Genomic DNA, 20,923 nt, shown 5'->3' on the forward strand with positions numbered 1-20,923 from the left:
CTCTCTCTCTCTCTCTGTCTTTTTGTCTCTTTCTGTCTCTCTGTCTCACGCCCTCTCATTCTTCTCTCTTTTTGCCCGACATTAAAATCTCTGCTACGGACATAACTGACAAGCGGCGCATAATTAACTTTAAAAATCAAATATGAGGTGAACTGACAGCCGGAAATAGAGCTCCCTCGATAAACTGAGGAACGAGCTAACACTCGATGAAATTATAATCGTCTCTTGCGTATTTCTGTATACAGGGTGTCTCATGATAAGACGTATCCTGCATTTATTTCGTATGTAGATTAGGTCAAAGTAAACAGGAAGTTCCTCTAGCATTTTTGCAAACAATCGCGTGAAATTTTTATCTATTAAATATGAAAGATTGACGAATGATACTGTGAGCGGAACGCTGTAGAAACATATACAGTCTGTTTGATAAGAGCATGTCCGGCAAAACTTTTATATGTAAACATATAGAAATTCAAACGGGAAATTCAAACAGGAGCCGATAGAGGCACTTTCGCCTATGATGCTTTGTTGATAAAGCTTTAGTTGTCATTCGATCTTCGTGATAAAAATATATATTTCACCATGAGTGCCAAATACACATTACGTTTCGAAGCCGTGTTTCTTTATACACATCCGAAAGGACCAAAAATGTCACACCAAACGGCTGCTAAGTATATGAGAAAGTCAAAAGCATTTGTAAATAAGTGGGTGAAACACTATTTAGAGATGAAAAATGTTGATGACTTACCGAAACGTGGCTCTACGCAAGGATTTGACATTTTGCATATCTTTACAAACAACTTAAACACTAGCAAAGTGGTCAAAATTTATGAGAAGGCTTTATTACTATCTGCTCAAACATGGTTTATAAGGAAAAATTAAAAATAGATACTACAAGAGGACAATGATCCTAAACGTCGAAGTCGGCTTTGTACCGCGTGAAAATAAGAAAATAATGTCGAATTACTGGATTGGCTGTCACAGTCACCGGATGCAAATCCTACCGAAAACGTTTGGTCTTTGATGAAGTTTAAAGAAAAGAAAGTGGAAAGAAAATTTGGTTGGTCAAAGAATTAGTTCGACAAATTCGATTGATATGGAGATCATTATAAGAATATGCCATAAAATTAGTTGAAAGTATGTCTTTGAAATGCCAGGCAATTATTAATAATGAAGGCGACTGGACAAGTTATTAATAATAAAACATCCAAGTTCTAATCAAGTAGTATATGTGTATTTTATTCCAAATCACTTCAATAAATTATTTATCAAGTTTTGCCGTACACGCTCTTATCAAACAGACTGTATCTGAACCGCGCCAATCAGTGCTTTCTAGTCGATCGCTGCTCGACGTTCGAATAGAGTAACATTGCGTGAAATGAGCGTCGAGCGTCGAGCGGTGATAAGCACTGGAGGGGAGTGGCGCGCTGATTAACGCGATCAAGAGACACTGCCTCCACAGCGCTCCACTCGCAGTATCACACGCGTTCCAATTCTCTATCATCAATAGCTTAATTTCATTAATACATTCTACGTAGTTGTTCGCAAAACGGTGGAGAAGCTTCCCGCACAATTTGACCTGATCTACACGAATATGTGTCATTGTCAGACACCCTGTATTTTCTTATTTATCACTAATATCTTGCGACAGAGATTTACGTTAATCCGACGAACGCGAAAGCTCCGCGAAAGAGCCGGCGTTTTTACCCTCGGATAATAAATAAGTCAACGTGGCGTGAAAGCATATTTCGCGTATTCCTCCAGCGGAACTTGCTAAAGCGTGAACTTCCCTCGGCGAATTTCCTTCCTTCCTTCCTTCCTTCCTTCATTCCACGTCCGTGTTTTTCGTTTCTTGTCGTTTTTCATAACGCCGCGCACATCAGTCGTGAGGCGCTCGACCGATTTCGGACGGCTCATTGTCGCGACGAATTCTCACCACGCGATTTTCAATAACGCCTCTAGCAAGCTACAGTTTTTGTCGAGTCTCCACACACATACACACACACACTCATGCACACATACGCACTTTGCACGAGGAAATGCCGCGACGGCCGAGCGAGGACGAGGACACTTGAATTTCCAGCGACGTTTTAATGCCCGCCGCTTCGTCCACCTGCAATTCGTGTTCGACTTTTATAGAAAGGAAGATTTACAAGTATTTCAGCGGCGAGGGGACGAAGCCGTCGCTCCTATTCGCGCGTGTGCCCTCGCATACCTAGACGTGTGACACGTCAGGACGCGCGTTATAAACAAGTCTTTTCCTCCGACCCCGAAAATCGGCCGGAAATCTCTGCTTCAGCACTTTATTTTCTGTTGCCTCCCCGTCACTCTCTCGTATTGTCGCTCACTCTTTTCATTTTTCGCCGCATGTACCGCGTAGAAAATTTCTTGGGATCTAATTGAGATCCAATTTGATCCTCTAAAGTGATTCTCGGTTTTAGGGTTGAAGTGGAATGTTTCAAATATGCGATTCTACCTGGGAAAGTTTTCCATTATGCCTTCTGGTCTTCATTCTACTCTAGAATTAAACAGAACATATATTGATTTTCCAAATAATTTCAATGTTCAGTCGAAAAGTATTTCAGCAATATTTCGATTCTAATTTTTTACTCTATTGAATACAACAGTTGGTTTAACAATGGAATTTCATGTTTAATACCTGAGAAATATGCCGTCTAATAAAAGCACAGGTTCCCAATATTTCTGTCACGCTTTCAGACAAAGAACTCTTGTTTGAGATAAGAAAATGGGATTTCCAATTGATATATCATGAGATAACGCAATTTTTAAGCGAATTTGGTCACTGTGATCGCGCGTGGAATTTATGTTATATCTGGGAAAATCTTTAGAAATTCCATTATGGGTTTGAAAATGAAATGTAAATTTCAAACATGCAATTCCAAGTAGGAAAACCAAAGTTTTCCCAATATCTCTTCTGACTCTTATTTTACATCACGATTGATCGAAATGTATATTGACTTTCCAAATAACTTGAATATTCGATAAAACATTCAAAATGTTTTAAAGATATTTTACCATTTTTATTTTTATTCTATTAAATACACAAAAGTTGATATAAAAATGGGATTCCCTGTTTGATATCATAAAAATATAGCGATCAAAAAAGCGCGTTTCTATAATATTCCTGTTTTAAACCAATATTTGGGAAATAAGAAAATGGGAATAACCAACTTCGAGACAAATTTGGGCATTCTATATCAGAATCTAAGCTATATCTGGAGAAATCTTGAGACATTTCTACACGAAGTGAATTCGTCTGAACGAGAATCGATGGGAAGTCGTAAGCGTCGGGAATCGTCACCGGAGGGCGAACACCTCGCGGCGATCTTCACGGCAGACGCGAGAAACACGGGAGAAATATTTCACGCGACACATCTGGAATCGTCTTCGACTGTCGTAGTTCCGGACTTCCGATTCTACAAAATCATACACCGCGCTCTTCCGTCCAAGTTTTCCGTGTCCATATCCCAGCTGGGATACTCCTTATCCGAAGTTCTTTCGAACACGAGGGGCTAGAGAATATTTAATGCTCCCCTGGGATTACACGAGTTGAATTATAACGGCTTTCCACTGGACTGTGTGTGTGGAGCAGGCGTGATCGTGTCTCCTGAAGGTATAAGAATTTACAGAATCGCGATGCTTCGCGCAACGAACGAATTGTAAATCGCCAATATCGACCTGGGACCAATCTTCACGGTAGACTCTTGAGTTTCAAGTAGTTGCGAGCAGCTGCTTGATCTCTACGTGTCCACAGCTTAATTGTCGGGGCGACTTGTGAGGCAGTTCAGGCGTCGGGCCGCATTCAAGTTACCACCGATCGTGCCTTGTCGAATCTCGTGCGGGTTAAGTGTCCAAACGGAAGCCGCTCCCGGTAGTTCGCGCGTGTGCACGCGTCGTAGTTCCAGATTGCGGCAGCTCGAACTTGGAAGAGTCCCCGAAGTGCCGTGACCAACCAACGTCGTGCTAATCGTGAGATAAGCTAACACGTCTCTGTCGTCCACTCGAGGCCGTCACTTCTCTGGCAACAACGTGTCGCGAGTCTCTTCAAAGCGTGCAAGTGCGGACAATACCCAAGTGTATCGTTAAGAATTTCCAGAGAGGCGCGAATTTCCGAACCCCTAACACCCGAAGTTACCGGTCGCCCTGATACTGTCCCCATTGTCGAAGTTCAGCGGACACTTCGTTGCGTTTCGCGGCTTCTCCACGCGGTGGAAGGACATTTTCGTGAGACAAGTCCATCGTGCGAATCAATCGAACGTGTGGGGGTGTCGTTCGCAGAGGAGAAAACTGATGACGTCGAAGGCGACGACTAACCAGGATCTCGCGTAACTCGCAAGGAGCCGACGAAGCCCCGCAAGCAGTCTCGCAAGCAGTTTTATCGCGCCAAACGCACCGCCGATCGTCATCGCTAACGTCAGTGATGACAGCAGTGAGGTGGCGGGTTGGCCGTGGTGTTAAGCTCTCGCCGGATAAATGTGCGCGATGTACTATTACGCCAGCAAGCTGACTGCGGCGGCTCTAAGCGGCGGCGGCCTCATCGGGGGCGGTGGCGGCGGCGGCGGCGGTGCTGGTGCTGGCGCCGGTGGCCACAACGGCGGCGACGGGGTCTGCCGGTGCCACGAGGCCCAGAAGGAGCAGCGTTCGCCGAGAAGAACGACCCCGCAGCCACCCCAAGCGGCGCGCCATCACCACCCGCGCGCCTCTCGCGCCTACACCCCCACCCTCGGCCCCAGCACCACCGAGCAAGTGGTCATCGAGCATCCGCGGCCCAACTACTACCACCGACACAGAACCAAGCACAAGGTACGTCTGCGAACGAGCGTGAAACGCTGGTCTGACTCTGGATCGCGTTTCTAGAATTTGTTGATATGATGACGACGTTGGCTGACGGTATTACGGCGATAAACAACCAAGTCGCAGAGTTTTTATGGAATTTTCTTTGGGATCTTAAGGATCTTTTTGTAGGAATTTGAAATCGATTCATTTTCAGCGAGCAAATGCAGGAGGATAGTTTGTACGTTTGCTCCACTCGAAGATTCCAAAAAAGAATAAAATTAGAATCCTGAATTAAAGAATTGAAGGAAGGGAGTAGAATTAGAAGTTTAAATCAAAGGACGTACTTTCATGATTATTATAACGTGAGATAATTTTTTTTATCACACTTTTGAAGCAAATATGCTGCAAATAAATTGAATTAATCATTAAGGGTTCCGTTTCCATGCATGATGCACATGAAACGCAGTTAGAGTGGCAGAGATACGAGAGTGAGATAAAAAGAGAGGGAGAGCACTCAGATGAGGTACCTAACCTAGGTTAGGTTAGTTCTCGAACGCATGAGAGCGCATGGACTGCACTATCTCAGAGCTGAGGCAGTCCATGTGTTCGAGAACTAACCTAACCTAGATTCGAGAACCTCACCCGCTCTCCTTCTTATTTTATCTTACTCTCGTATCTCTGTCACTCTAACGCTGCGCTTCATGCGCATCATGCGTGGAAACGGAACGCACCCTAAGTTTACATCATGCAATCTTCTTTATTATATTGACGCAGCGACAAATTTACAAAAGTTACACTCAAATTTTTACACTATATTTTATATCACATAATGTTTTAAGTAAATTTGTAAGAAACTCCTGGCTTCCTTATCACGGAACTCACGATAACGTCAAAAGCGAGAAATTACAAATTCTTGCAAAATATGACAAATAAATGTGACAATACTACGCAAAGATGTGACACTTTCAATCGTTCGGATACATCTGTAAAATAGTTCAAACACTTTCCTTTTGCTCTAACAATCAATAAATTACTGTGAAATTAACATGACAATCTACCTTTCGATCTGTTTTCTCATGATTCTATCATGTTAATTTTATGGTTATTTAATGATTGTTAGAGCAAAAAGGAAATATTTGGACTGCCACTTTTGGGAACATATCATCTTATTTCAACGTGTTTTATAAGAATCTGTAATATGTATTTTCTCGTTCTCTCGACATCATAAATTAAGATGACCGCGAAACAAGACCCTTAAAAGAAAACCTGTTAAGAGGGACACTGTCTTTTCTCTGAGGGATACATAGTTTATTATTCCCTTATATACTTGAAGCTTGAATTACATGAAGGAACTGCTTTCGGGGGATTTCTTTTGACACCGCCATACCGGGTATATCGGCAGCCGTGAGGCAAAGTATCGGTCGAAGAAGGTGGCTAGTTTTTAGTGGCAAGGGGAAGTTTCAAGAGTTGATCAATGAAGTTCAGGAATAGCTCGTATACCGGAATTTTAATGTAGCGCGGAACTTTTAAATGCGAGGCGCTTTAAAGCCGCAACGCATCGCCACGCCGAACATCGGCGATAGATACAGCTGCAATTCGCTAATGATCGCGTTCTCAATGAAAGACGCGCCGATATATTTGCAACTCGCGTTGCGCTCTCCAAATTTCTTGGAGGGAGATTTCACCAAGTCACTCGAATTTCATTCGTGCAGAGAATTCTTCACTCTGAATCGTCGAGTATCTTCACTCGAAATCGAAGAGTGAGTCTGATATATAGATATTGCACACTTTTTATCAAGTTAATTTGCAACTTGCAACATTTTAAATGTCAAAATTGAAAGCCACCGTGTATACAAAGCAATCGCTTATGACAATAACCGAAGTGTCACAATACACTGAGAAAAAATACTTGAAAATTTATTTGTGGGATATAAAGTTTATTTCTGCGAAATAAAGTTTGTTTCTGTGAAATATAAAATTTTTTTCTGTAAATAAACTTTATATCCCATTAGTAAATTTTCAAATATCTTTTCTCAATGTACAGAATGTGACATTTGTGAAATCTAAAGGAAAGAATTTATTTTGTATATTAAGACAGAACGTTATTTTGAACAATAATTTTATATATTTATAAATATATATGTCAGTGGCTTTCAATTCTGCACTGAGAAAAAAATATTTGAAGATTTATTTGTAGAATATAAAATTTATGTCTATGAAATGAAGTTTACTTCTGTGAGTAAACTTTGTATCGCATAAATGAATTTTTAGGTATTTTCTCAGTATGACATTTCGAAACGTCGCAATTTTATTCGATAAAAGATATGCAAACTGATTTGCAACTGACTAAATCACCGTCACAAGGATGTATTAGCTAATCAATTGAAACATTCACTCACATAGTAGGTCAAAACCCACCCCAAACCTGAGTGAAACGTTCCTTCTTGCAATTTCGAATGATAATACTTTCATTGTTTCGAGTAAAAGTGCTGCCATTTTTCGCTCATTTTGAGTGAGATTCACTGGAGGAAATTTAGACTGCAAAATATAATTCGCTTGCCACGAGAGCTTCGAAAAGATGGCACGAGACGCGCGCCCAAAGTAGAGAAGCCTCAAGCAGAGACTAGCCATGCTAGAAAATATGGCCCGAAAAATGGCGACGATAAATATGTGTGTGCTAGTAAGTGAGTGATCTGTTAAATGCGTGATCTATTAAATGTGTGCGTGTGTATCGTACGATCTGCACAGCTTCGTATTGGTACCGCCATTTTTCAGGCCATTATCCCTTGCGCCAGTCACGCGGAGATCCCCAATGGCCAATTTCTGTTTGAGGGTCTAGTCTCTAGTCCAAAGGAACGATCCAATCTGACGAAACTTCCACATTAAACCGCGCGCGCTCGAATTCGATGCGCGAAGAACGCCGGCCGCATTTTGACTCGCAGCGCACCGCAAAGCCGGATTCCTCGCGAATTTCGTCCGGCTGGAGCATCAGCCGCGGCTATTATCGACGCGCGTCTTTCGATGTCGTTGCGAACTCCAGAACGCACTCCTAATCGGCGAACTTTCCGGCTGTGTGTCGGCGGAACTGTGCCGGAACGCGCTCCGCGAATTCGGAAGGCTCTTTCTCTTCCCTTCCCTACCTCCTCCTCTGCCTCTGTCCCGGTCGTCGAGTCTGATCGAATTTGCGCACAGTTTCGCGCTCGTCGAAAAGTTTTCCCTCTCTAATTGCGCCTACGTGTGTCTTCAAATTCGATTAACGGCGAACGTTTGCGGTGGCTTGCTTTGTGCGAAACGGCGATCGTGAAGCGCGACGAAGATGTGCTTATTAAAATACTCAGAGCCGAGGGGCGCTCTCTCTCTCTCTCTCTCTCTCTCATTGCATTTGCGCGCGCTAACATAGTTAGAGGGGCCACTAGACCGAAACTGAAGATCGATCGCCGCTACGTAGAGTTAATCTACATCGCGTCACGGGCACTGATAAACCCGGCTCGGAATTCTCGATGGAAATAACACAGATGCTCGGTGGAAATTAATCTCCGGCCGAGGTCAGCGATCGTGAAGCTGGCAAGGCGCGTCGTAAAGCCGAAATGGGGATCCTATCAGGATCTCGAGTTTATCCACGCTGATCGAACCGAACCGTAGCGTCAATATCTCTTAGGCCGCTGAATTCGCGGCCGGGGCTGAGCGCGCGACCCACATCGTTCTTTTCTATTTTATAATTTATCGCCAAGCCGGGGGATTGCGTAAACATTTCCTCTTCCCGAGATATCCCTCGCGAACGATCCACCTTAACACGAATCTGGACACCGTCATGTAGTCGCGTCACTGCGACCACGTGGCCGTTCATATATATATATCTCTCTTTCTCTCTCTCTCCCTCCCCTCTTTTTCTCTTTCTCGCTTTAGAAGAGGATATCGTGAAAACAAACATGTCGTGTCAACACAAAAGCAGTAAATCAGGATAATCCAAATTAATCCATCGTCATGTATGTAATCAGGAGTAATTTAACCGATTGATGAAGTAAATTATTAATTAGTACATAATCGATTTAACCAGAGTTTGAATAATAAATAATTTCATCGTTCAAGTTATTCACATATGACGATTGTTTAATTTTCATTATTCTGTTATCGATTATTTTGGTCAACAAACACTTTAATCGATTAATGGCCAACATTAATTGTGAAGAGACAATAATTGTTGCTTTACATACTACAATATTAGTTATACAGGAATTTAGATATTTGTATTAGAATTTGAATTTAGGTATTACTCTGAATTTAAGTATTCGTGTGCAGATAGGATTTGTAAAATTGAACGGAAAAATTCTGTAGCATCGGACCGGTGAAATATCTCGAAAAATATAAGTTTTACAAAAAACTGTTTCAGATCTTAAAAAGATCTATTGTATTTACTGATTATAGCAGACCGATCTTGGGTGGCGTTGCCAAGATAAAAAATCAGTTGTTTTCACAACTGATTTTGAGTAGCTGTGAAAACAACTGATTGTGAGTAGCCGTGAAAACAACTGATTGTGAGTAGCTGTGAAAACAACTGATTGTGAGTAGCCGTGAAAACAACTGATTGTGAGTAGCTGTGAAAACAACTGATTGTGAGTAGCCGTGAAAAAAACTGATTGTGAGTAGCCGTGAAAACAACTGATTTTTGACCTTGGCAACGCCACCCAAGATCAATCTGCTAAAATCAGTAAATACAATAGATCTTTTTAAGATCTGAAACAGTTTTTTGTAAAACTTATATTTTTCGAGATATTTCACCGGTCCGATACTTTTGCCCCACTCTGTATATATATACATATACATATATATTGCGGAACTAAATATTTATTACATATATATATGTAAAAATCGATTTTTATTTATTTCGTGAATAAATATCAATGTATCACTTATACTTAACTATAACATACGTCTTACTACTGCGGATAACCATATTTCACTACTTTGACCCTTTATATCTTGGGAAATATTGACTTTTGGGACTTGGTGCAATGATAACTTTTTATCAGCATGGCGAAAACTATAACAGTGAAATTTCAGCCAATTTGACCGAAAACCATTTTCCATAGGTTTTGTGCGGGGTCCTTTATTTGTGAGTCATAAAATTTATTTACACAGTTATACACTAAAATCATATAAATTAATAATGAAGTGTCTTATCATATTTCATTCTGTTGGTGAAATATAGTTAGTTCAAAATGTGAAAAACCAAAAGAAGAAAATAGAAATAAATAGGAGAAAAAAAGATAGATCTTTACGATCCCTCGCGATAGTTGTTTATATGAAGTTCAACAGACGAATCTTTGACAAGTGAGAGAAAGTCGACGAATTGTTGCTATAATTCATGGAAAATAAGGCAAGCTTAATTAGTTTCTCTCTCTTCACAGAATAAACTTCATATTCCACAGATAAATTATCAAATACTTTTTTCTCAATATGTATTAGTGCACAGGTATTGGTACTTTTACCTCACGCCGGTCTGTGCTGCATCGAGGCGAATCGGACACGTTTAACGCAACGCACGATCGAAGTCAAACGTAGGCTTCGCAGCACGAAATTTGCCACGCGACTATCAGTATTTCGCGTTGCGTTTATATTCGATGGTCTCGTTAAATCGCCGCGCAAACGTGCAGGAGGAGATGTGCAGCGGGAGTGTGGCCATATCGCCGCGGCGAAATATAAATCGCGCCTCCTCGTCGCGCGGGACACAATGCGCGGGATATTAAACCTCGAATGGCAGCGTCAAACGTCTAATTAGCAGATAAACGATATCGATCCTTTGATCCCAACGTGCGTAATAACATCCGCCGGGCGCATCAACCTACATTTCCCTGCATTATCGCACATCAAAGCGCGATCATGACCCCGCTGCGCTGTCCTCCGCGCGACGTTCAGAATACTATCCGCCTGATATCGCGGCGAAACTTTTAATTAAACGCCGTTTGACACATTGCACGTCGATGCGCCCGCCGTTATCGCCCTTCCCTCCCTCCCTCCCTCCTTTCTACCCCTCAGTTACCTTTATCGCCGCCGCCGTTTAACAAACGCCAGCCACGTGTCCGCGACGAAAATCGTCACTCGCGCCCGATGCGAAACGCCACGCCGTCGATTATCCTCGTTATTTCGTCGCAAGTTTTTAATGAAGCACCGCCGTGACATTTTTTCACGTCGCTCTCGCAGCTTCGGCGAAAAAGTTTCGCGCCTCCCGCGGTCGGAGCCGAATGCCTCCCCCTCGTCTTCTTTCGCGTCACCCTTTTTCTCTCCTCAGGCGAATGCGATTAGCGCGACGGCCTCTAGGGCAATTAATTTGAATCGCAGCCCTCTCCCAAGACGACAGTCCCGGCTAATTTAATTTTAATTTTCACGACCCTCGGCGCTCGCTTTCGCCCTCCTCGTCACGCGGGGCCCCGGCCGCCAAGAACGACGAGAGATAAGGGAAAATTGTCGGCGCGGCGCGAAGCCCTCCGACAGAAATCACCCCGTGTTTCGCGCAAACGTAAATTTCGCGCGCGCGTCGCGTCCCTTCTCATTTTCTCCCTCATCCCCCAACAATACTTCACTTTTATTATCGCTCGAATCGGCAATACGGTCCTCTCTCTCAGGACTCTCTCTCTCTCAGCTCTCAGCTTTCTCTCTCTCTCACACACACACACACACACTTTCTCTCTTCTTGCTTTTCTATTTTTCTCTCTCTCTCTCTCTCTCTCTCTCTCTCTCTCTCCGTACAAATCGCCATGGTAATTTCTGCGTGTTGGCGGCAGATAGTACATTCGAGCGATCGAATTTGATAGACGACCCGAAAGAGAGATTTCTCCTTGCAAACGCAGGACTTCCTCGCGCGCGCAGCGGAGCCGGGCGAGGACGACGGCTTTTGTGTGCGCGAAGAGGTCGGCAACTTGATCCGACGATTCAAACGCAGATCAAAGGCCGCGATCTTTATCCCTTGCCCGAGGAGACGAGGGAGGAGGCGAAAGGAGGAAACGGATGGCATGAGCTCGTCGTGTCCTATTTGTGTCCTTTTATTTTACTCAACTCACCGAAAACCGCGCTTTACTAAACACCCTCGATTTTGCGTAATAGCAATCCGTAGGTGAGAGACGCGCAGAGGGAGAAGGCGGGGGAGGGGGCTTCAGGTGTATTTCGCGCGCGATCGGAATTTGCGTGCAGTCAACGATTTTGCTCGCATATTCTCCGCAGAGAAAACATACCCGACTATGTTCCGTTCGCTTCGTGAAAAAAATGTGGTACTTCGCGCTTTACGCACAGTTAGATGGACTGGCTTCAGCGCGCCGACCGGGTTATAAACCGGGACACGAAGCGCTCGTAGTTCAGCAATTTTGTGATGAAGATATTTCGCGAATCTTTATCCCGCGAAAAAAAATACTGCGCACGCACTAACTGCCGTGTTTCGGCACTCGCAACGATATAAAAAAAGACGATAAATGAAAAAATATATTCTAAAAAATGCAAAGGCAATAAATGTATAAAAAATAGGTTACTTATACATTGCATTCCCACGGCGTGATGTGTCGAGTGAAATACTACGATTTACATATTTTCTCACAGAAAGTTTCGGAATTTTTAATTTTCAGTTTTATGTGCGGTCTCATTTGATAGAATCGTGTTACTCTAAAAAGGGAGAAATCTGAAATATTAATTTCTCTTGCATTTAACGTGATCACGCGAACAATATCAACAGAGGGAAAGATAGAAAGAGGACATGTCTACATATTAAAATGTTTGTACACACGAAATATCAAACTCTGCACACAGAAATATGTCATTCTCTACTGCTAAAAGAAGCTGTTATTCAGTTTACTTACCTTCTTTTGAGTAATGGCTATCTCTTCAAAGAATATTTTTTTGATAATACAGAAAAGCCTGAAAATATATTCATCATATATTTTAGAAAAGCTGATTATTATACCCTCAAAAGAATAATTTATTTCCTTTATAAACATATTACAAAACTTCGTCGAATTTTTGTTTTAAAGATAGGTTCTGGTTTAAATAGCTAAAAAACAATTTACGAATTTCTTTCAAAGAAGTTGATAAAAATATCAATATAAGATTTGTACTATGCTATTTATTACTGTTTTAAGTATTAAACAATTATTCTAAAAAAATGAAATTTCATTCAGATTTTTTGGGCGCAGCATTGCTCGTGTAAAAATCTGAAACAAAATGGAGCAAGAAAATTTATAAACTATATTTAATTTACTGGGGAGAATAAAACCTCTGGAAAATTAACAAAATTAATATTTTTTTCCGAAACATCAATGAAAGAGAATGAGAGAAAAAAATTATTTGCAACTTTGCAATACCATTATTTTGTTCAATTTTGACTTTCTGCATATAACAAAAAAGTTTATCCTGTAGCAAATTTAAAAAAAAAGTTTTTAAGTTTTCTAGTCCCATTTGTTTCAGATTATTACGCTAACTGTAATAATCTGCAATAATTGCTCGTCAGTTATAAGCGTCCGGCGATGTCGTGCTGAGCACAAAAATGATAAAATTTCAATTTTTCAATGAAAAATACTTTTTTATTTTTAAGGCAATGATAAGTAATAAATTAATAAAAAAATAGTAAATGAATAAATATATAATGAAAACTCTATATTAATATCTTTATTAGTTGCTTTAAAAAAATAACTATAAAAACCTTATATAATATTTTCAGCTATCTAACTAAAACTTCGCCCTTAATATTCTTGATTGAGATACTGAATTTACTAGAATTCAAAATGTCTTTTGAATAAAATTGTTGCTTGCAATAAACTCTCTTATAACAAATTTGCGGATGTATAAACTTAGGAAATACTTGAAACAAGTAACATTTATACGAACGCAGTACGTATGCTTCTGTGTTATTCGATTTTTATACAATGGCGTCTGATTTCCTTTGAATCAAACATAAATAAGCACGCGATTCGCGAGGGACAACGACGAGGTCGATCTTGCACTTTTTGATATCCGGCAGGAATCGCTGGTATTCGATTCAGTTCGCGCGCAGGACGACAGTGGAGCAATCAAGGACGCTCGTGCGAAAATATTTTGCGGAGGAGGATCGTAACGATATATCGTCGTGACTAATTTACAGAAGCGTTGCCGCGCACGTTGGCGCATTTTCCGTCCCTGTCTGAGCCCCGCACGCTGTTCCGCTATTAACAAACGAAAAGAGCGCGAGCTGGAAGCGCGAGACGCGGGATAAAATCCGACGCACGGAGCATTTCCCGCGGCGCGTCACGAAAACTCGAAAACTGTACCACCGCTCGTTGTTACGCGCATAGCTGCGACGTTGAAAATATGTCGTTAAAATAACACGTCTAATGAATATCGGCGCGGCTCAGCGGATGGAAATGCGCCGTATACAAGAATAAAAACACGAACCCTCCGCGATATTAATGCACGCGCGCATATGCGCGCGAGCGACGGTAAATGGAAAAAAATGTTTTCTTCCTGCGCGGAAAGAGATATTGGTTTACTAATGTTATTGCTGACGCGCTCGAGAAGAAATACGCGGAAGCCAGCGCGAAACATTTTCATGTTAGAACAATGAGCGAAAAAATGTCTGGGAAAAAGAAGCAAATATGCAGAAGCGTGTACGATATGTGTATTGCGTCTAGATTTCGTTAATAATTAAAATTCCAAGATATCAGAGCGAAAATCCTCCCTCATAATGCAAATGTTTTCAAGTTTGGTTTAGAAAAGTCTAAGTAATTATTAAAATAATTAGATAATTGGTCTCTCATCGAAGAACTTTTGACTGATGACTTCAGAAACGGAAAACGCATGTCCAAAATTTGTGCGGGCCACATTTTCAAATAGGAAGATTTCTGTACAAAAGAACAGTTGAGATCGTTTGCGTAATGCTCGAAAACTATCCTTCTCTCGACAGTCAACGGATATCCGTAAAATTAGCGTGGCATGCAACCTTCCTCTTTAAATTACCTTTTCTCATGATTGTTTCATGTTAATTTCATGGCTGTTAATTTATCGACTGTCAAGAGAAAATATTAGTTTTCAGAGTATTTTGCAAGTACATGCTCAAGCGATCTCAAGTGTTTTTTTCATTAAAATATCATCTTTATTTAAAAATGACACGCAAAAATTTTCGACGTGTCATTACTTCTGACGTCACGATACAATATGGCCGCGACAATTATGCCCAAGAGCCTTAAATATTATTTTATCTAATTATCTTCGTCAATATTTTTCTTAATTCTGAATTTTTTAATAAGTAATATATAAGTTAATATATAAGTTATTAATAAGTAATATATCGATTATGCAACTCCCTCAACCACAGAGTATTGCGATAAATGCACATTCTACATTCAAATAAATGTTTCTTATTTCAAATATTCTATAAATTTATATATATATATCAGCAAATATATTTCATACGTTCATTAAATTCGTTCAAAATACAATCTGAATTCCAGCAAATTTAACGTTTCAATCGAGAATATTAAATTCAAACGAAATTTCGGTTTGCTTAGTGGAATCAATTGTTTCTTCGATATATATTCTTATAATATTCTTGCAAAAAAACAGGATGAATTATTTTCGGTTACATGATAATGAACTCCTCTAAAATCTGCGATGAATATATCTTGCAGCTATTATCAAGAAAACATTCTTCGTTGAAGATTACTCAATAGAAGTAAAATAAGCTGAGCAATCGCTTTTCTTAGTAGTAGAATGATATCCTTTTCTGTGTGCGAATATTGAGCAATCTAATAAGAATTAATAACCTAATGAGAGTGAATGGGTAAACGAAGAAACAACCTTTCCACTTTCATAATCTCTTTATTCATATTTTTTACTGGCGTTGGAAATTTCGATGTGATGAAAAGGTTCGGGTGCAAGACAGGTGCAAAGGAGTTGTAAGCTTCATCGCTGCGTCCTGCGTCCTCCGGCCCGGAGCATTCAGCTACATCGTGGTCAAGTGTTCAATGGCGCCGCGTGAAAGTGCGAATCGACCGGCAATGCGGCGTTGACTAATGATCGCACGTTAATCGACGACAATCGTTGAATGCCACGAGTGCCACTTTCAAAATATACCGCGCGCGTGCGCGCCCTGATAATTGTAATAATTCGACAATTTGATCTCATAGATCCCGGGATATTACGAGAGCGTCGACCGTTGATTGTTGTTGTCGCCTCTCTCGCCCGCTCAACGGCGCACGACAGCGCTCGACAATGAAGAGGTAACGGTTTTGCCGTTTTTGCCCGTATTGTTTCGGTATTACCGCGCGGCGCGCACTTGTCGGCGACCGCGTCATTGCGTCTCGAGCCGACGCGCGACGCACGTACCGTACGTGTATGTACACTTAGTTAAGGCCATCACACACAAAATTCCGTAAGAACTTAAATCGTAAGCGTAAGGAAATCGACCAATCCCAATCGAGTATTCGGCTCTTCGTAATAATGGAGGGGTTACGAAGAGCTGAGTGCTCGATTGGGATTGGTCGATTTCTTTACGCTTACGTTTTAAGTTCTTACGGAATTTTGTGTGTGATGGTCTTTACATAGCATTTGATGCTATACCTTTCACCAAATCGATAATCACTAGAAAGTTTCGACCAGCCGTCTCCGTTTCTAGCTAGTCGTTTTTCATGACTGTTGATTCATCCAGCAAGCGTGAATGTGTCAAAATAGAAGTGACACTTTGACAACTTTTCGTGTTAATATTTTATTTTAATGTTTTCACACAATTCTCTCTCAAACTATTCGTTATTTGATAAACGCCCCCTGAATATTAATAAACATTCTACTTTACTATATTCGAAAAAAATATTTTAAATAAAAAAGAATATTTGAAAATATTTTTTATTTACTTTTAAAATTCTTATTCTTCTTCTACTGATTGCGCGTTACACGTGAGCGGATAACCTTCTGGTAAAAACTAAGGTGACCAGACGTCCAGATTTTTTCGGGATCCGATTTTCGAGTCTCGATTTTTCACGCTTTGTCCCGAATTTTTTCGAGTGCTATTCAGAACACCGATTTGTTATCATTTTCAAATATGATTGTCAAATAATATTCGGATCTTTTTACCCCCTGCCTCCCGCTTCACACATTTATGAAGTATCCCGAATTGAGGGCTGGGAAATCTGGTCGCCTTATAAAAACACGTATGTAAAAAACGTCAAGCTGTCAAAATGTCATTTCTGTTTTGACACATTCCCGCTTATCTGATGAATCAACAGTCATGAAAAACGACCAGCTAGAAACGAAAACGGCTGATTGGAATTTTCTAGTAATTATCAATCTAGTGAATGGTATAGCATTAATGCAACTGAGTGTACATCGGTGAGTTATCTACGAGATTTCCATCGGACGATTAAAACGTTCCATCGCCTATTGGGACATCGAGTCGACGTTTCACGATGGCATCGCGTTATTCAAGGAGTTTATTCACTTAAAACTAAAATGCTCGGAAATGACATGGGAATTTCACATAACAATTATTAATGAAGCAGTAAAACGCGTTCGTAGTTGAAGTTTCACGCGATTTGTCCGGACCATTTGTGAGAAATTTATAATACTAAATATATCACAACTTTTGCACATATAACCTTACTAACTGAAACCATCAGCGTTGCGCGGATTATCACGAAGTGTCAAAGGGATGAAATCGAGGGAGAGGGTGGGATGTCCAGGTTTCACGGTAGGCTATATCTTCCGCAGAGAGGAACTATGCAAAATTAATCCAGATCGGTCAAAGGGACTAGGAAGCTTATAAGGAATATACAGATAGATAGACAGACATTATATTTCATGTATATAAGTGGTAGAATCAATATAAATGATCATTATTCCAGTGTAATTTCGTAAAAAGTGATAGCATCCAAATAAAAGATTTTTCGTTATAAATGTTACATGTTAAAAAACGCGACACAGAAAGAAGAATAGTATTTATTACACCGTTTTTGTGTAATGGTCGACTGTAGACCAAAAAACCGTTGTTTCATTCTTTGCATAGCATCACACTTAATGAAACATGCCAAGGTGGTATTACGAAGTTAGTTTAAAATTAACATTTATTATCTAGACAGTGAAATAATACATATTAATCTTCTTGAACTCACCCCACGGTCTCTCAAGCTCCGAAACAACATTTTTATTTACTATTTTTTTCTGTTCTCCATTAAAAGACTTTTCCAGCTTCAACGAAAAACAATAGTTTAGGCCGAAAACACTATTTTAACATTATATTTTTATTACATAAAATTCGGCCTTACAGGCGATGATTCTGTTATTCAACTTTAATAAAAAACTATTATACTAAAAATAAAAATCTTTAAGATTTTATTTTTATTATATAAAAGTCACCTTTACACACAGACTGTGGATGATTCTGTTTCTTTTCATAGAAAGTGAGATGAGTTCAGAAAGATTAAAACGTAAATTTTGTTCGATGAACAGTGAATTTACAAACAGCTTTCTTGATGCGTCTTAAAAATACATATCTGATGAATAAACTCCTTGAAATTATTAACGCGCATTAATAATTCAGCAATTTGGCTACCTTGTAGATCCGCGATATTCTGAGAGAGTCAGTTGCTTTGTTGTTCTCTCATCCGTTCGACGAGCGACAGTGTTTGGCAATTTGAAAGGAGCCTTACTGTTTACCCATTGTTTTGATATTACCGCGCGCCGCGTACTTGCTTGTGACCGCGTCATTACGTCTCGAGTCGGTGAGGGACGCGCATATCGCGACGCGCGGAGCACGTGTATCGACGCGTTATCTACGAGATTTCCATCGGACAATTGAACTATTCCGTCGGCTATTGCAACATTGAATCGGGTCCTCGTCGTCGGCATCGCGTTAACACGCGTCTCGCGAATCGTGTTCGTGTCGCGAGTGTCAGTGTCAGTGTCAATGAGTGCCTGAAGCAGCCAAGAGCAGGATGCTGAGCAGGGGAGTCAGGATGCAGGACGCAAGCAACAGTGTATCTTCAGGTGTGTCAAATCATTTGTTTCACCAAACGTCTCCGAGTTTAACACATTTGTAGTTAGAACGTCTATAAACGTTGTCAATTCATACAATACAGTTCATATAATTCGTATAATAAAAGCGTCTAATGACATCATAGAAGTTTAACTTTGTGCCGACGTCAGCGGGAGATGGACAAGTTGTTTCATTGTTCTCTTAAAATGTAACATTTGATATATGTCATATTGCACACTTCTTTCTAACTACAGGCTGGTGTTCGCAAATGTGTTAACGGACGTTTTACAAACTCGTCGCGAATGCAAAAATACTCGAGTCGAACTTGAGTCTGTCGCCATATGAGACTCCAAGACTGATATTTATAAACCGTCATTATTTGACAAGTAATAATTATTTCACGAGTTTTTTATTATTTATGTCTATAGTTATATCATATGATAAAAAAATATTAATATTAACAAAGCCGAATAACAGACTCTGATTGGAATTATTTATTATTTGGTTTATTATTAATTTGCTCCTGTGTATATTACTTTAGTACAATAGAAATATTGAGCAAACAGCCAAATAATATGAACATATGTTTCTAATTAATTATACTTAACTTTTAAAGATTGTAAATAATGTACAACTATAAATATCAGCTTTAAATGTTGATTTTTACGTCTAATAATGATTTCTGTGTCGCAAATTCCGTCTTATTGACATCAACTAATGTCTTTCTTTTCTTTTGTTTTTTATTGTTATTGTATTGTTATTGTGCCGAATCCAAATTCAAATTTCTATTGATACACAGCATTATTGGACACGCAACTATTGTCTTTGTGCTTACAACTCCTTACTTTTCAGCTTTTTTAGCATCTTTAAACGTATCAAAATTTTCAACGCCAATAAGAAAAATTATATAACAAAGTGATTCTGAATAAGAGGGAAGAGTGTTGATTTATTTACTCTCCTCCTTCCTAATACCATTATAATAATTATTTAACCTTGACAGTAACACGCTCATTTTATTTATTAGACGTACAGCATTAAAAAAATTTATATATAATTAGACATATCATTTATTTATTTGTATAAAATTGTACACGTATTATTGGTTTAAAGTTTGACGTCTATTATGAAAAAATTACTTCAAAATTGTATTGATTTAATTGTATATATATTATATTTTTCAATTTGAACGTATATTATCGAAAAATTTATTTAATATTGGACGTATATTATGGACATAGAATTGGGTGTATTATTAAAAAATCAATTAAAAATTTATCGAGTTATTTATCGTGAGTTACAATCATTTTTTTGTGTTTTACTTTCAACGTAGTCTTCATACCTAATTTTTTGAAAGAAAATAAATTGAAGGAAAAAACAAATTCTTTGAAAGTAAATTGGAATGAAATTTACACTAATACGTCCAAAAGGTACTTAATGTTACTGGAGTTAATAATAATATTTACGAAGAGAAGGCTGCAGCGAACAAGTATTGCAGCAATTCGCAGTAACAAGATAGGATTTTGTACAATATTACATCTGTAGGTTCTCCATTGGTCCTTCAGGTTTGACGGTGCCTGCAGGATTAACGCAGAACCAAAATTTCGACTCGGGTATGAAATCACTCGACATCCAAGCGCAGGACGTCGCGCCTCGTCGGCGCGTCACGATGTCAGCGTAGACCGTTTCGTTATCGACGTGTTGCACTCACACGCTAGTGCTCGACGAAGTGTGTCGGGAACTGCACAAGTGTGCGCAACGAGGGTATAAAAGTTTTAAGCCGAAACAGACAGCTTGGTCGACGGGATATCCGGTCCCTAGCGGCTGCCATTACCTTTACTTCCTTTTCTTGCTTTTTCTCTTTCTCCCCTTGTTCTTTGACTCTTTTTCTCGTGCCTCCTCGCAAGAGAGCGAAATTTCCTTTCTATATCTGGCCGTGCGCGAAGCTATACACACACATACACAAATACACATGAACACAACCATGTAACATGGTCATCCACAGGGTGTCTTGGAACTCGACACAATAGGCGAAAAGACGATAAGCGTCTCGGTCGTGATACGTCAATATGGTAGACGGAATAACTCTCTCTCTCTCTCTCTCTCTCTCTCTCTCTCTCTCTCTCTCTCTCTCCTCTTTCTCTCTCTTTT

General features: G+C 40.0%; 2 protein-coding genes across 2 annotated transcripts in view; both read left to right on the forward strand.

Annotated features, from left to right (window-relative positions):
• The window catches only part of LOC116848412, a 751,173-nt gene that overhangs the window by 503,609 nt on the left and 226,641 nt on the right, over nt 1-20,923 (forward strand). The window lies entirely within an intron of this gene.
• Nucleotides 15-20,923, forward strand: part of LOC116848417 (zinc-finger homeodomain protein 2-like) — a 93,946-nt gene continuing 73,037 nt past the window's right edge. Inside the window, exon 1 of the mRNA XM_032824494.1 lies at nt 15-4,821. Coding sequence (XP_032680385.1) covers nt 4,492-4,821 — 330 coding nt within the window. The 5' untranslated portion in view covers nt 15-4,491. The remainder of the gene's footprint in view (nt 4,822-20,923) is intronic.

The sequence above is a fragment of the Odontomachus brunneus genome, unplaced genomic scaffold (genome assembly GCF_010583005.1).
Source record: "Odontomachus brunneus isolate Ranch 3 - 2012 unplaced genomic scaffold, Obru_v1 Obru_scaffold_095, whole genome shotgun sequence".
Classification (NCBI taxonomy): Eukaryota; Metazoa; Arthropoda; class Insecta; order Hymenoptera; family Formicidae; genus Odontomachus; species Odontomachus brunneus.